The sequence below is a fragment of the Sceloporus occidentalis genome, unplaced genomic scaffold (assembly GCF_023333645.1).
Source record: "Sceloporus occidentalis isolate IW3139 unplaced genomic scaffold, rSceOcc1.0.p SCAF_41, whole genome shotgun sequence".
NCBI classification, from domain to species: Eukaryota; Metazoa; Chordata; class Lepidosauria; order Squamata; family Phrynosomatidae; genus Sceloporus; species Sceloporus occidentalis.
This window is the reverse complement of record NW_028317021.1, coordinates 299,230-317,126: the sequence shown is the minus strand read 5'-3', so window position 1 is coordinate 317,126 and position 17,897 is coordinate 299,230. Positions and strand designations below refer to the sequence as shown.

Below are 17,897 nucleotides of genomic sequence, written 5' to 3'. Positions count from 1 at the left end.
ATTCCTTACAACAGTGTGCCTAAGAAGATGGAAGATTTATTCAATATCAACAGTGGGGCCTGGAAGGTCTGCATATTGGCCATATTTTCTCTTTGCTGTGACATCACATCACAGAATACAGGAAATAATAAATAAAAGGCTAGAAAATTATTCAAATGACAAGTCACAAAGTGTGCCACTCAGACATACATATGACAATTATCTAGGCTTGAAGATGCTCATGAAAGCACACTGTATTTAAAGAAAAAGGAATCCTACCACTTCACTAAAAAGTAATCTGAGCCACCAATATTTTTTTGTGAACATTTTAGAGCCTTCAGTGTTTTGAGAGCTCTCCAATGTTTTGAGAGCTTTTTTGTTGTTGGAAAAAGCATTAATGGTTTTACTGTCATTTCAACAAGATTGGTGGTGAAATAGCAATTATGAATTATTTCATTATTATGAAGCTTTATTCAGAAGAAGTTCTCAAAGACTTAAAAGTTCTTGAAAATGATGTAAAATTAAAAACTGAAGATTTTTTAAAAATACTGTTAATGTGTCTTTCTTTTGCCACCAATTCTTTTAATCTTCTTTAAACAGCATTATGGATTTCTAATTACAGAGAAAGACTTGAATTACTGGTTTAAGAATCTTGTAGTTTAAATGAGATCAAAACAGGGAAAGAATGTAATATAGTTGGCCCTCCACATTTGTGGCTTTGATTATTTGCTGTTTTGAACAGTATGTTCTCTCTAGGAATCCCTATATCCTCCAGCACAACTCTGCCAAAAGCTAACCATAGAGTTGTGCTGGAGAACCTAGAAGTTCCTAAAGCAAACACTTCTCTATGCATTTGTAGGTCCTCCAGCATCTTGCTGATGTTGACCACAGAGTTGCATTGGAGGACCTGAAGATCCCTAAAGAGATGTGTTCTCAGGTAAAAGAATAGTGTTTTTTTTTAAATTTGCATTTCCCCCCCACATTCACAGGGCTCCTTCACTCCTAGCCCCAGTGAATGTGGAAGGACCACTGTACATAATTCTGCACGTCTTGAAACTGTTTAAAAACATTCAAGATGATGAAGGGCAGATCGGGAGAAAGATGGGATATAAATTTAATAAATAAATAAAATGGGCAGGTAGTAAACAGCGGAGTCTAAATACCCTAAAGGTACCAGATCCTGATCCAATTCAGTCCTGTAGAAAAAGACATATTGCTCAACAACGAAGTATTTATAGACTGCCTTCTATCTAAAAAGCTCAGAGTGACATATAAAACCAATCTGACTAACTTAAATATTGTGAGAATAAAACAATTTTTAAAGGTTGAAAGTGTGTCGAACAATTTCACAGATAAACTGTGAAGGTGAGTCCCACTCACCCAACTATTTTCCTACTGTGGCAGCCCCATGGGTTTTGTCATCCCACCACTGCCACCAAATTGTCAAGAGCACTTTTATTGTTTCTATAGTAGCAGCCCAGAGGAGTTTTTCTATTTCCCCCACTGCTACCAATTTGTTACAGACCCTTTTAAAAATCTCTCTAGACTTTATTTTAAAATGCTTTATATTAGTAGTGTGGATATATACTCAAACTGTAGACAAACTTTCACTAAAATAATAACAAAAGTTTATTTAGCAGATGTTTCAAACAATAGATACTCAGGGGCGATACAGACAGGCGCCTTGTATGGCGCCTGCTTTTGCCCCTCATTGGCGCTGCGCCAACCCCACAGCACGGCACCGACGCGCACCCTAAACAGAAGCTGCCTAGAGCAGCTTCTTTTTAGAGGTGCCATAATGGCGCTTGCGCGCATTGACACCGCCGCTTCTATTTAGGCACGTGGACACCCACGTTTCATTGTCACACACCCCGTGTGGGTGGGGCGCCAGCAAGATGGCACACAAGCTCTACTGGACGGGCTGGGAGCGTATGGATGCCCAGCCCTCTGGAACCCTAAAATCGGCCCCACGACGGCGCTTTTGGTCGTCTGTACTGGACCTTTGTTATGTGTGAATAAGACATTTATTACTTTATGTATTTGTGGTACTTGTTTCACTTGGGAGTTTTACTTTCTTAGTTTCAAATTTGTTATTTGTATAACATTGTTATTTATATAACATTTGTATAAAATTGTATAATATATGTATTGTAGATATGAGGGATAATGAGGTATAGTGTTGGGAAAGAACCTTGTTGATGGTTTACAGTGAACATAATTGTTTGGTATAGGAATGCACAGATGTGTGTGGGACGCAGCTTCTCACAGGAGAAAAGATGTACAGGGGAATCTGAATGTGATTAAGGGCAGTTCTGTCTGTTAGCAGTTCTGTCTGTGTCTTCCTGCTAACACCTACAGTTACTGGAATAAAATTCTTGCTGTTGAAATACAGAAGCTAGTTCACTGAACTGTGAGGAGAAAGGGCAGCTCTTGGCAGTATGGTTGGGAAAACTGGACAGTGTAAAAGTTGGGAAGAAGAAAATCAACCCATTTGAAATCTGATGATGGAAGAGAGTGCTATGGACCTTTTTGTTTTTTCACCAATACATGATATCCATGGTGTGCCTCCCTAGAAGCCAAGATGGCTCTAAGACTGTTGACCTTTTTTCATCATGAGATGAGGTGACTCATTGTAAAAGGCAGTAATATTCAGTAAAAAGAAAGGCAGTAGGAACACTGCACTACAGGTGGATTAATTCAGTTAAGGAACCCATAGCCTTTACACTGCAAGACCTGAGCAGTTCTGCTGACTAGAACTCTTAGGGGCTTATTACTCATATGGCTGTTGTAATTTGAAGGTGACTCGATGGCGAATAACAACAAATATACCTATGAACAACTTCATAAGGTTGCCTGTCTTGAAAATGAAAAGGAATCAACACTTGTTTCTTTAGTAACTGGGGGTTGAGCAGGAACTTTCTGAAGTGCATGTTTTTCTCTCTTTATGCTCATTGATCAATATAATTTAAGCCTTTGCTTGCAAAGGTCATTTCTTCCCTCCCCTTTTTCTCCCTCCCCCTTTCCTCTTACTGTTTTGCAACCCTTTGTCTGAGAAGGAAGCATCCATGAGGCTTCTTGGCCTCAGGATGGCACACATGAGAGTTAACATTATGGAACTCTACTACTGAAATAGAGGTCATTTTCTTTTGACTATCTACTTTCCTATTTTGGATGGATTTTCTGCAACAATAAAGTAAGTTCTTTTAACCTTACAACACCATCCTGCATATTTCTATCCTGTTTTCTACCAGAACATCATGTTGCACTGGGACATGCTACACTCTGCTTAATATAAATACCAGTAATTTCCTGCTGAGCTTCTTAAGACAATCACTGTCTGCCTCATTAAGAAAGCACTCATCCAACACAAAAGAGTCAAAAAATTGACACACTTGTGTGCATGTCAGAATCTGGCATACTCTGCCATATAATGGGGGTAGCTGTTAAGTTGTGTGTACAGTCGGCCCACGGTATGGTGGGCTTGCTATCTGCAGATTGTTCTCCTCAATGGCGGTGTGTGCACATGGCCATGAAACACATCACACCGCAATTACGTATAATGGGACATGAGGTCCTGTCGTATTTGGCATCTGGGGAGGGGGATCCAGAACGAAACCCCTGTGAGTTTTCATCCTGGAGAGGAGTGACCAGTGGGGTCCCACAGGACTCTGTCCTGAGCCCAGTGCTATTCAACATTTTTATCAATGACTTGGATGACAGAATTGGGGGTATACTTATCAAATTTGCAGATGACACCAAATTAGGAGGAATAGCTAATACTCCAGAGGACAGGATCAAAATTCAAAATGACCTGAATAGACTAGAAAGCTGGGCCAAAGCTAACAAAATGAAATGCAGCACGGAGAAATGTAAGGTACTGCACTTAGGGCAGAAAAATGAAATGCATAGATATAGGATGGGGGACACCTGGCTGAACGAGACTACATGTCAAAGGGATCTAGGAGTCCTAGCAGACCACAAGTTGAACATGAGCCAACAGTGTGATGCGGCGCAGCTAAAAAGGCCAATGCAATATTAGGCTGCACCAAAGTATAGTGTCTAGATCAAGAGAAGTAATAGTGCCAATGTATTCTACTTTGGTCAGGCCCCACCTGGAATATTGTGTCCAGTTCTGGGCACCACAATTCAAAAAGGACATGGAGAAACTGGAGTGTGTCCAAAGGGGGGCGACTAAAATGGTGAAGGGCCTGGAAACAATGCCTTCTGAGGAACGACTTAGGGAGCTGGGGATGTTTAGCTTGGAGAAGAGAAATTTAAGAGGGGATATGATAGCCTTATTTAAATATTTGAAGAGATGTCATATTGAGGAAGGAACAAGCTTGTTTTCTGCTGCTCCAGAGAACAGGACCCGGAACAATGGATGCAAGCTCCAGGAAAAGAGATTCCACCTTGACATTAGGAGGAATTTCCAAGGGCTGTTAGACAGTGGAACACACTCCCTCAGAGAGTGGTGGAGTCTCCCTCCTTGGAGGTCTTTAAACAGAGGCTGGATGGCCATCTGTCGGCGATGCTTTGATTGAGATTTCCTGCGTGGCAGGGGGTTGGACTGGATGGCCCTTGCGGTCTCTTCCAACTCTACAATTCTATGATTCTATGAGTTTAGACACTTAGTACTGATGCAGTGGGAAGATTGTTGCCTGGTAGTGGAATGTGCAAATGTTTGGTGGAAGTTTCTTTTAAGTGGTACTTTCTCAGAGGAAAGGGAAAACAGAGGCAAGACATAAAAGTTACAAGGGGATGGGGGGATGGGTCAAATATGGTTGGAGAAGGCAAGTATGTTTAAATTTGTAAATGAATCACAGTAAAGCCTCTAAAATGTAAGGGCAGCACATTATTTTATTTACTTTATTGTAAAATAAACTTACTTTATTGTTATGCCAATGCTTGTGGATTATGGCAGTTCTATCTATAAACGTCTTCGTACTAACAGTTATGGTTACTGGAATAAAATTCTTGCTGTTTGAAATATATATGGCCTGCTTTCTGAACTGTGAAGGGGAGGTGGCCGTTTCTTGACAGAGTGATTTTTTTTTGTTGCTTTGTTTTTGTTTGCTCTATATTTTAGGTCATTCTTAATCTTAGAAAGAGGCAGCTGAACTCTTTCTGTTCACAACAAGAACTATGTCAAGAAACTATAAGATTCACAGTGCTTCACTTTTGCCTCTACAGCAGAAGAAAAAAAGTCTCTGCCACATGAAAGCTACAAACTGATGGTCCACACTTATTGGGACTCAAGATATATCAAGCCACACATCCAAGTGTTATTTATTTACAATATTCATGCTCACCTAAAAATGCAAGGAGAGCTCACAGTAAAGTAACTGCAACATTACATAATTAAAACTATAACTCAACCAGATAAGAACAACATACTTAGGGAGACAAAAAACAACAAACATCTAAACAGAGGGCAAAAGCTAAATCTATGCTTAAACAAACAAGAAACATGGTTAACATGGCGGTGAAAATCAGAAAAAATGGGCCAAACAGGGACGGGAATTCAACAGCATTTCCCTTTCCTTTGTTCCCAACAATTATAAACAAGTTGGTAGTAGAAAATTTAGTTGGACCTCTTCAATTTACTACAGGCGATGGGAGGGAACATACTAAAGGAAGCAGCATTTTAGCTAGCCTGGCTCGAATCTGTTGTGGGGTTTTAAAGGAGGTAACATGCTCCCTAAAATTGGCTCCAGTCAACATTCTTACAAATGCATCTTGTACGCTTAATTTCTGGCTGCTACACATAAGATGCATTATATCAGTAAAACCTTTATTGTTCGTTTAATAATCGTTTATTGTGAGCTGCTGTGAATTGTTATTTGCAGAGATCATGCATTTAACATATTAAATAGGTTTACTGGAACTGGTTTCTCTGCTTTGGCTGCTCAAGTTAAGCTGCTATAAAAATAACATATTAGTAAAACCAAGCAAACTGCCACTGTTTCTTTCAAACTTTTTGAGTCTACCTTTGAGCTGTCACTGGCCTCTTTCTGAAGGAAGAATTGTTTCTTAAATTCATAGTAAGCATTGTACTGGTGCCAGGGCTGCAGGAACTCAAATCTGTTGAGAAAGAAAAAAAAAGTAATTTGTACTAAAATACACACACATCAGTACTAAAGGCATCATTTACTACGCCACCATCTGAGGTATAGGGAGAGAATATGAAATTCTAAGAAATAATACAGTAGCTCATCCATATCCACAGATTCTTTATCCATAGATTCAAATATCTACAGGTTGAAAATATTTTAAAAAACCCTCAAAAATCAAATCTTGACTTTGTCATTTTATATATGAGACACCCTTTTACTATGAGACTTGAGAATTCACAGAGTTTGGGATACACTGGGGGTCCTAGAACTAAACCTCAGTGGATACCAAGGGATATCTTAAGAACTATCCCCCCCCCCCCCCCCAGTTCAGTGAACCAGCCTCCTGTACTTCAAACTGCAAGAACTTTATTCCAGTAACTATAGGTATCAGCAGGAAGATGTCTGCAAACAGAACTTCTATCATCCCCAAACACAAATCTCATATTCACAATTCTCTGCCCTAATACTCTGCAGGCTTAGCTATGATTTGTCCATAAATCAATACATATCTATGTACCATCCTTCTCGGTCTAATCACCCAGCCCCACTTAAACATCTTGTCTCCTGTGAGAAGCTGCATCCCACAAACATCTGAGCATTTCCATACCAAGCATTTCTTTTCACTGTAAACCACCATGAAGGGTCTTTCTCAGCATTACACCTCTCATCATCCCTCATATCAACAATACAAAAGTTATACAATTATAAAATAATACTCCCTATATTACTACATGAATAACTAATTAGCCCAACCATACACACAATTCATGGCAGACTCAACCAGATTCTGACAAGCCCACTATAACCTATGCCTAAATGCCCATAAGATATACATGTTCAGAAACAAAAGCTTAAAAAATCGAAGGCAATAATGGCCCTAAACACATGGGCCAAAAGAAGTGGCTTCCGGACGCTTTAGGGGTGTGGTGTTCAAATGATGTATGCCCCAAAGCAGCCAGAAGCCACTCTGAAACTGTGATCTGGTCCTTTGGACCAGATCAAAAAGGAGCAGAAAAAATCTGGCTCCTGGCACCAGCTGGCTTGGGACCACAGTGGCAGTTGTCAGTCCTGACATCACTGTGCCTGGAGAGGCCTGAGGTCACTCCTTGCTGCCCGTCTGCTTCCCCCCAAAGTTTTTACCATTAATGTTAAGCAGTCTCTTGAATTTTAAAATATATAGAATCACAAAGTTGGAAGAGACCACAAGGGCCATCCAATTCAACCCCCTGCCATGCAGGAATACACAATCAAAGCACCCCCACAGACGGCCATCCAACCGCCATTTAAAAATCTCCAAAGAAGGAGACTCCACCACACTCCGAGGGATGTGAGCACATTGCAGACAGATAACATTTAATGGATGTGAGGCACAGACCCGATTCAGCCAGTCATCAAGAACTCTAAGACTATCAGGACCAAAGCATGGGAGAGATGTCCCTGGCAGAGAGAAAGTCCAAAAATTGGTTCCATCCAAGGGCCATATAAGAATTACATCACATTATTTCAAAAGCTTTCATTGCTAAACACACCATCAATGAGAGAAAGAAGCTATTCACTTTCATCATGTCATAAAATATTATGACATGATGAAAAAAGCCATTTACACTTACCTAGGATCATTCTTGGCACGGACACTGGTCTCAAATTTAATCCCATTTCTTGCAACATATTCAGCTAGTTTGTCAATTACAGGTTGAATGTCTGGAGGTGGGGGAATGATGGCAACGACAGGAGGAATTGTGCTGAAAAAAAAATGAGTTTATTATTTATACACAATGCATTAAACCAGAAGAGGGGATAACTTTTCATATCACTACTCATGGACAATGACAAAACAAACTTTTTTTAAAAAGCCACAGGTTGTTTGTTTGTTTTTTTGGTCTGGCTTCTGGCTAGAGATGCCAAACCAAAATCAAAAGTTCTACAACTTGTATGAAATCACTAAATCTGAACCATTTTGGCACCAAGATTTGCAGCAAAATTTGGAAACTTCAAGCATACTGCAAGACAGTAAGAAGCGAGTTAAACAGGGTGGTCTCCTTAGAAACATTCTGATTTCAGAACATCCATTAGATAACATCTGGATATCTTAAACTTTACTGTCTAATTATGAAGGCCAGCAACTTGCTTCACTTGAACGCTGCATTATACCGCAAACGAATCTGTTTGTTTCTTGTTGATATTTATTTATTTATATGTACCATATCACAATATATTTATTGTAATACATTCTTAATGTTGTTAGAACATTTCTCTACTGAATCAGCACAACCTGCAGAAGTCAGTTGCTGAGTCTAAGCGAGGGTGCACAACTGTCCAAGGTCCAGGGGCTGCAAATGCCTCCAGTTCTAACAGACCTCAGAAGACTGTACCTTCACCTTTTGTGCCCTGTGGGACACTAGAGACCATATCTCTCCATACAAACCTGCTAGAGCCCTAGGATCTTCAGGGAAGGCTTTCTCTCGGTCCTGCCATCATCGCAGGCTTACCTGGTGAGGACACGAGAGAGAACCTTCTTGGTGGCTGCTCCCACCCTGTAGAATTCCGTTCCACGGGTGGCTAGGCTTGCCCCCTCCCTGCTTGCCTTTTGTTGGCAAGCAAAAACAGTTTTATTCAGGCAAGCTTTTATACGGTGTTTGTTATATGGGGTGGGTACTGTAGTTTTTAATGTATGTAATTTATATTGTTTTTATTTGATGTTTTTATTGTAATGTGTTTTTAAAGTGTTTTTATTTATGAGTCATCTTGGGTCCCTTTCTGGGAGAAAGGCAGTCTAAAAATGAAATGAAATGAATAAATAAAATAGAGATGGACTATTTCAATTAAGACTTTTGCCCACTTCTCCAACATGATTTAGGCCTAGGAAGTACCTTTTTTCAAAACCAGAAACTCCTGGTTTTGAGAACAGGCCTTCCGACAGGCCTGAAACAGCTCAAGGACAGGGGTAAAGGCAGTGAAAATGCCTCCCCACCCCCACTGTGTAGAAGATATGAGAGGCCTTTGTCAGTTTTAAAAAATGGGATGGCATTTGAGATGTCTGTACTTTTCCTGCACTTGTTCTAAATAAAAGCTCCTTTCTTCCTGCAAAATGCCAAATCTACTATAAAGCCACTGTGATGAAAATGGGCATGTGTAGCTTTTCTGTATGAAAGAGATTTGTCTGCAACTTAAAAAGCATTTCTAGAAGTAAAGGAATATCCTTGCACACTTCAAAAATGAAAATCTGGAGAAGAATATGCACACCATTTTCCTAGGAGATGCACCAAAGCCTAAACAAATTTGGTCACCTTGGAAGATGACCTATGCAGGGAACTAGACAGAGAGATTGGGTACCTGTTGGTTCTGCTGGACTTCTCAGTGGCTTTCAGTGCTATCAACCATGGTATCTTCCTGGGTTGCCTCTCTGGGATGGGACTTGGGGGCAGTTTTACAGTGGTCCTGGCCTTTCTTGGAGAGGTGGAGTCAGATGGTGGTGCTGGGAAATGCCTGTTTGATACCCTGGCCACTAGTCTTTGGTGTCTCTCAGCACATGGTGCTGTCCCCCATGCTGTTTAACACACACACACACACACACACACACACACACACACGGATGGGAACAAACAAGGCTTTAGATGTCTGTATACCCATGCAGCAAATTTTGGAACCAAACAAGATGAGTTTGAAGTCCTTATGCAGGAAGGTAAATATTACTTTAAACAGTATATATGTATAACAGAGACTTGGTGGGCTGGAGACATCTAAAGCCATTTTGACACCGTTGTCACATGCGAGGGGCGTCCGGAAGCGCCACCCCTCGCACGTGACGATGGTGCCCCATTGCGCCCATCTGTCCCGAGCCATGGTGAATCATTTTAATGAAAAGTTATAGCTCATCTGGACTTTTTGGCTTAAATCCAACTGAAATTAGAGTAGACCCACTAAATCAAGTGAAGTTATATAACCACTGTCTTAGCAAGTTCTCACTAATTCAGCCATTCTCCTTTGGTTGGGATTAATAACTGGATGTAGGCTTTTTCATTTATATCAAAATATGGTGCTATACAGTACCAGTCAACAGTTCAAACCAACTTGCTTATTCACTGTGGGTTTGATCCTGAATATGTTGTTGCAGCTTCTGAAATTTGTCTGAGAAGTTAGTCATTGCTAACATCCACTCGATGTTGGTGAGGAAAAGGAAGGGAGGTGTGGCTTATGAAGCCCTAACTCTCTCCTGGGTGTCTCTGGAGCTCTGTTGCACATACTTTATTTATGTATTTCTAATCAATGAGTCCAGCTCATCCTGAAGACTCAGGATGGGTAAAAATATGTGAACAGTTCCCAAAGTGCCTGCTATATTCTCAATAGAAAATCAAAAGGCCTCTGTGCAATATTACTTATTGTTTTGACATTCCTCCCAAGTGAACAGTTCTACTTTTACATTCTAACAGTGCTTGTTCTGCAGGTGGAGGAGGGATTATTGTTTCAGAAATTTAAGTCTCCATGAAACTGGACAACTCACTGTATGGTTCACTGTATCCGTGTTACTTTTTGCAAAAATGCCAAGACAGGCTTATAACACAATACCTTGTTGAAGAAGTTGTGGCAGGTATTCCCCCACTAGTGTCATCAACTGTCTCAGAGGATTGTGGTGGCGTAGTGCCAGGAGGTGGAGGCGCAGTTACTGTGGCTACTCCTGTAGTGCTAGACACTGTTACTCCTGCTGGCAAAGCACTGTAGTAAGTAGCCATGTCAATTCCTGGTGGGGGAGGAGCGAGGCAGTATGTTCCGTCTGGTAACATGTAGTAACTGTAATACATGGCTGCCACAGTTGCTATAAAAATAAGTTTTATGATCAATGTTTTGTGCACTCACAAAAAACAAAAAAAGAAAGAAAAAAGAAAACACACAGCACCACAGATATCAACCCTTCTCCCACCTTTCCATGGGAAAAGGAAATATCACTTTCTGCCAAATCAACTGGCTGAGATGAGGCAAACACATCACAATCAGTATGTAAACAGTGCCCAGGTAAATGAGACAAGGACACATGAAAAGAATCCAAAAACATATTTCCTTCATATATTGACTCATTTTGGCATCCCTTTTTTACTCAATTAAAATTAGGAAACTGCCATAGTTTTCTGTGTGGGATTGCTCTCTTTTGGACCAGAAAAAAGGGGACTTAGGCCCGGTCCAGGCGGGCATGATAGGACGCCCTTGTCACATGCGAGGGGCGGTGCTTCTAGAAGCCCCTCGCATGTGACGAGGGCATCAAAACGGTGGTGTCCTGTACAGATGGGCGCTGCCATCATTACGTGCGGCGCCCATCTGCACATTGCGGCGCCATTATGACGTCGCGAGTGCGCCATTGGCACACTGCGGCGTCATAATCACACTGCAAGAAGGACCTGCTTTTGGCGGGTTCTTTTTGGTCCGTGGGGAAATCCCACAGTCTGGAGACTGTGGCTTCCCTGCAGACCAAAGCTAGGCGCCGGGAGACCGTCCTTTTGGACAGTCTGTCCCGCGCCTTAGAAGCTTGAAAGCTGAACAAGTTTATAGTACCTTATTACTTGGGTAATACACTTTCAGAATTCTACATGCTGTTACCACAAATTCTGCATCAGGAAAAGATACAACTTACATAAACTGTTGAGGAAAAAAATGGACACCACATCTCAGCCTTTGAGGCTTGGATGCTGGATGGAGAAGGAGCTGGCTAATATGAGCTAAGCAGAATATGTGATCTTAAAGGGATTATTTCAGGAAAAAACTTTTTTAGAGTGTTACACTAGAACATGGGTTATCCATTTTCAAGTCCTCATGGAGCCATGAAACAGTAGGTAAGCTTGGGCCACTTCCTCACCCTCAAGTAAGGAAACAATGGGCCCAAACTGACAGGCCAAAATAAAGCTGCTTCAGGTCGCTTTGAAGGTATGCTGTTTAAATGACATAAGCATCTTAAGAGGCCAGAAGCTGCATTAAAGCTGCGCTCCAGTCTTTAGGATTTGAGCGTAGCTTTGGCTTGGCTTCTAGCCTCTTAGGACGCATGCATCATTTAAACAGCATGCCTCTAAACCCGAAGCAGCTTTATTTTGGCCTGTCTGTTTGGGCCCAATGAAAGGCCACTATACCTTTAATCAGTTACCCAGTAACTGATTATATTCTTTTTATTTAACCTTTTATATAGCATTCTTATGCAGAGCGCTATGCAAGTTTTGTTGTATTTATTGTATTTTGAGATGGCCCATGGGCTAATCAATAAACATTGTTGTTGAGTAACTCCATTATGAACTCACAGAATAACCAGATAATAAAGTGGGGGAGGAGAGACATATACACAACCCTGAGTGCACTAGAAAGAAGGTATGATATAAATATAACATAAATAAATAAAGTTATTATAGTAATTCAACCTCCTGTGCTTTAGAGAATTCTGGGGATGAGCTAGGTTACACTTCAAATCTGTGTGAGATGGCAGACATTTCAGACCTACTCATACTTTCAAATGTATATCTCAGAAAACATCCAATCTTTTCCTGGGGTTGCTCCCAGTAGGACAACACTGGTAATGGGCATGAGTTTTCAAGGAAGTTCGTTTACTATTACTGGCACCATGCTTTTTATTAATTTCCATCCTGCAGAGGAATCCTTATAATTCTAGCAACACAAAAATATAAATCACTGCACCCTCTTCCAAATACAGTCATACCCAAGGTAGCACCCATGTTTCTGTAGCTGGGGAGAATAGATGAGTGCAGGATACCCCCTTGAAGGTGGGGTCAGATAGCGTTGAAATGTGTATAGTGAGCCAGGAAGTCATTATCCCTGTAAGGGTACTGCTACAATTATATATAATCACTTAATTGAATATACATAAGGTTGTTCCGTGCAAAAGTCTTAGCAATCAGAACTCAAGTTAGAGATATCAGATGCAGCTTGGTCCCATATATGGTCCTCTGCTCCATTTAAATCACGATCAGCTGCTACAAAAGAAGGGGTTCTGAAGGTTATCCTTAAATGATATTTAATACCAGTTCAGCTTTCGAGAACATTAAAAATGTTCCCCCATCCTGCTGGAGAGGCTGTGAAGCTATGAGATCATATCAATATATGTGGCTTGACTGCCTCAATGTGAAAAAGTTCTGGACTGTGGTTCTAGATCAGCTATCTCACATTACAGATCAAATCATTCATTTCTGTCCTTCTCTTTTATTGTTATCCCTTTGTGTTGATACTAACAGTAACCTGAACACATTTAATTGCTTTTCTTCCTCATGTCTAGAAATAGTTAGATGTTGGAAATCAGGTGATCTAACAATAGATAATTGGTGGAAAAGAGTGTGGGATTCTTGTCTACATCTTTCTTATAATGGGGCACCCAGAACTGAACTGAGGCCTCATCAGCACAGAATAAAGTGTGGGACTACTGTTTCCCTCAACTGGGAAACTACAGCGCGTTACAGACGGGCCCACAGAGGCACCGTCGTTACGCGCGAGGGGCAGCGCTTCCTGACGTGCCTTGCCCCTCGCGCGTAACGAGCGCATCAAAATGGCGGCGCCGCATACAGACGCACAGCGTCCAGACGTCGCGCGCCGGAAGTGGTGCCGCGAGTACGCGCCTCGCAGCGCCACTTCCGGGGCCCAGGAAGAAGCACAATTTTGGCGCTTCTTTCTTGCTGTACCAGGAACCGCGCGGTTTGGCTGCTGTGGTTCCCGGACGCAGCAACCGGCAGCGGCGCGAGACTGCCCGTTTTGGGCGGTCTGTAACGCGCCTATGCTTCCATGAAAAAGATAAAGGTTTCCCATTGACATGAATATCTAGTTGGTGCTCATCTCCATTACTAAGCCAAAGAACCAGTGTTCTCCAAAGATTACTCCGGTGGTCATGTGGCCAGCTGTTATCTTCCCACCAATTCAACATGGAGAAATGTAAGGTACTCCACTTAGGGTGGAAAAATGAAATGCACAGATATAGGATGAGGGACACCTGGCTGAATGAAACTACGTGTGAAAGGGATCTAGGAGTCCAAGTAGACCACAAGTTGAACATGAGTCAACAGTGCGATGCGGCAGCTAAAAAGGCCAATGCGATTTTAGGCTGCATCAATAGAAGTATAGTGTCTAGATCAAGGGAAGTAATAGTGCCACTCTATTCTGCTCTGGTCAGGCCTCACCTGGAATATTGTGTCGAGTTCTGGGCACCACAATTCAAAAAGGACATTGAGAAACTGGAGCGTGTCCAAAGGAGGGCGACTAAAATGTTGAAGGGTCTGGAAACCATGCCCTATGAGGAATGACTTAGGGAACTGGGGATGTTTAGCCAGGAGAAGAGAAGGTTAAGAGGTGATATTAGCCTTGTTTAAATATTTGAAGGGATGTCATGTTGAGGACGGAGCAACCTTGTTTTCTGCTGCTCCAGAGACTAGAATGCAGAACAATGGATGCAAATTGCAGGAAAAGAGATTCCATCTCAACATTAGGAGGAACTTCCTGACAGTAAGGGCTGTTAGACAGTGGAACAAACTCCCTTAGAGTGTCGTGGAATCTCCTTCAAACAGAGGCTGGATGGCCATCTGTCGGGGATGCTTTGATGTAGATTTCCTGCATGGCAGGGGCTTGGACTGGATGGCCCTTGCCGTCTCTTCCAACTCTACAATTCTATGATTTTATGATTCATTCCTTGAGCTGTCAGGCCTAGCCACATTGACACATGGCTTAATTATATCCCATCTGTTTTACTGTAATGCATCCTATGTGGGGCTATCTTTTAAGAGAGTTGGTCCAAATAGTTGCAGCCAAATTTTATAATAATAATAATAAAATCTTTATTTATATATATTTTAAACTGGGGATATACTAACCCTTTGTTGCAACAGCTCCACTACTTGTCAGTTTGTTTTCAGGCACAATTCAAAGATCAGATCATGACTTAAAGCCCCGGTTCGTTAAGGTCCAGGTTATTTGAAGGGCTGCATTCTCCCATACAAATCTGACCACATTTCAGATCTTCTGGGAATCTTCTGGGAAGGCCCTGCTTTCTGTCTCACCATCCTCAAATTTGGTGGGAACATGGGACAGCCTTCTTCATGGCTGCTCCTAGGCTCTGGAACTCCCTTTCCAGAGAGATTAGATTAGCATCCTTCTTGCTATCCTTCTGCAGGCAGGAAAGAGAGCAAGGCAGGCCTTTGAGAAATGAACCTTTAAGGGGAAAACAGGCCTTACATAATGTAATGGGTGTTTTTTATTTGTTGTTTTTTAATAGTTGGTGTTTTTAATTGTTTCTAATCTTTTGATAATCTGATTATTTTAAAAACTTTTTTTATACTATAAATTTTTACCTATGTATGTTGTTATTGCTGCCTTAAATCTCTAATTGGGAAATGGGTGGTATATAAATAAACATAATATTAACTACTACAACAAGTAATTTTAACAGTCCTGTTAGAAAAATCAATCTTAAAAGCCACAAACCTAATTGAATATTGTAATTTTTACTGTCTGCTCAATTGAAATGGAACCTGTCTGATTTCTAGTGGGAAGGAATTGCTGCACAGAAGTAAAACTTCCATAAAAGCCTCAGAATCAAATACATTTTCATGCCTCAGAGACTCTCTGAAATTGTCTCAGCATTCTATCAAATATTATTATTGGCATTTTGTCTTTCACTAATCACATTAATAACCATGGCTTTAGTTATTTCCTCCTGTTACAATATAGATAAAATACCAAAGTCACTTTCAATCTCCAGGGGAGAGTTCTCAATACAAATCACTGGTATCCTCGAAGGGAGCACTGGGTTTGATCTTATCAACACTGGGCACCATTTTGTTAAAAAAGAAAACAGGCAGGTCCTTGATACACAACTCCAAGCAATGTGTGGTAAATAAATAAGCACAATTCTATTTTGTTTTCCAAACTTTCCAGTTGCATCAAAAGAATTTTGAAAGAAAAACTACAGAGCAAATATACAATCACGCTATGAAGTGGCACCTCTACTAAACACTAGAGATTAACAATAATCCTTCCAGGTCCTGTTAATACGCACAAATCTTCTCAAATTCTTAATCCTTTTATCGTAATATACTTACAGTCTGAAGAATATTCTACTTGTGAGGATGGAACAGATGTTCCCTCAGCTTGTTGAGGAGCAGCCAAGTTATTGTCAGCCTGTGCCTTGCGAACAAGCACTGCTAGTGGGTGATCAGGATCCACCACCTTTAAGGGCTGCAAGGAGAAAAACAGACACAGACATCAGATTTTCATTCCTTCTCACACGGCAGACTTCTTAGTCTCAGTTTATTAAATCTGTGTTCAAAAAGGCTGTAGGACAGTTTAAACTTAAATATCTGTAACTGGGAGAGAGCCAATGTGGCGTAGTGGTTTGAGTGTTGGAGTACAACTCTGAAAATCAGGGTTTGTTTCCCCACATGCCATAGAAACCCACTGGGTGAACTTGGAAAGTCACACACTCTCAGCCCCTGAAATACACATGATAGGTTCAATTTAGGGTCAACATAAGTCAGAGACAACCTGAAGGCACACAACAACAAACCTCTAACCAAATTCCAAAATTCTTTGTAGAGACTGGGTTGCTATGAATTAGGGACAAGAACTGCAAAACTAAACTGCTACTCCTCATAAATGCAGCACTTTAAAATGTTTCCCCTATCGTGTGGCACATCCCACTTACTTATGTTTTAGAAGAGGGATGGCAGTGAGGAAATGCTGGCCAAGATTTTAAAAACAACAGTTAATTTCACAATCTAAAGCAGGCTTTGGGATTTAAGTTTCTTAAACAGAATTGCTCAAGCTACAGGGAAAACCACTTGGGAATGTCAGAAATTGTTACATTTGTGTCTCTTTGTGATGGCACAGTGGCCTGTCAATGAAAGAAAAAAGTAAAAATCCTACAGGATGTTTATGGAGCCTCTTGCTTGCTGAATCCCAGCAGCTGAGATGTTCTTTGGAAAAAAAAAGATAGCACACAGCACTATACACAACTCTGGACATGTATCTTTGTATGGCTAAATACCTTCATAAGCTCTTCAAGTCTACTGCGCTTTTTAGATGCAAAGAGGCTTGGATGCAGGTAATTATCGCTATCAGCATCATCATCATCATCATCTTCTTCATCAGCATCCTCTCTTGCATCTATGGAAAAATGGCATGGTTATATTTTTCCCTTTCAGAGTGACATGGAAAGGAATGGCTTCCAGAATTTTTGAATAGATCATTTTTTTATGCATCAATGACTGAGATTTATAGGTCAAGCAATTAAAATTAAACACATCCCTTGGCCTCATGTCTGAAGCTTTCCAGTTCATGCTTTGGACTGACTATGCAGGAATAAAAAGCAATTACATACGTTTACATTACAAAACATTCATTATCACATTGTATTATAACTTCCAGAATTTTAGAAGATGCTGAAATTACCTTGTATCTAAAAAACTCCATGCCATCAGTAAAAGTTTCAACACTTATTTTCTGTTTTTACCCCAATTCCCACAACAGTTCAATGAAAAAGATATATTTTATAAAGATATATAGTAGCTCTAAAAAACAGAAATTAATGCTACTAAAAATTTAGAGTCATTTAAAAATGAATAAAGTTATAAAACTCTACTCATTACCACGTACAATCCAATGACTATTGTGGGTACCAGGAAAAAAAATACTCAGTGCAATGAAACAAGTTTGGTTTTTGAGAAGCTTGAAATACTGTATACTGCCTTCTGTCAAACTTGACTCGTTATTTATTTTCCTAAGTTATCAGTTCTTTATGACACAAAGGGACAGAAAGGAAAAATCAATTCCAAAAAC

The 17,897-nt window shown here is 40.7% G+C and overlaps 1 protein-coding gene across 4 annotated transcripts in view; it reads right to left on the bottom strand.

The window, feature by feature from the left end:
• Nucleotides 1-17,897, bottom strand: part of SFSWAP (splicing factor SWAP) — a 93,447-nt gene that overhangs the window by 52,938 nt on the left and 22,612 nt on the right. For all 4 annotated transcript variants that reach the window (XM_089489723.1, XM_089489724.1, XM_089489725.1 and 1 more), the window contains 5 exons: nucleotides 17,107-17,225; nucleotides 16,163-16,298; nucleotides 10,659-10,905; nucleotides 7,703-7,834; nucleotides 5,967-6,060 (listed from right to left, as the gene is read on the bottom strand). In XM_089489723.1, coding sequence (XP_089345849.1) covers nucleotides 5,967-6,060; nucleotides 7,703-7,834; nucleotides 10,659-10,905; nucleotides 16,163-16,298; nucleotides 17,107-17,225 — 728 coding nt within the window. The remainder of the gene's footprint in view (nucleotides 1-5,966; nucleotides 6,061-7,702; nucleotides 7,835-10,658; nucleotides 10,906-16,162; nucleotides 16,299-17,106; nucleotides 17,226-17,897) is intronic.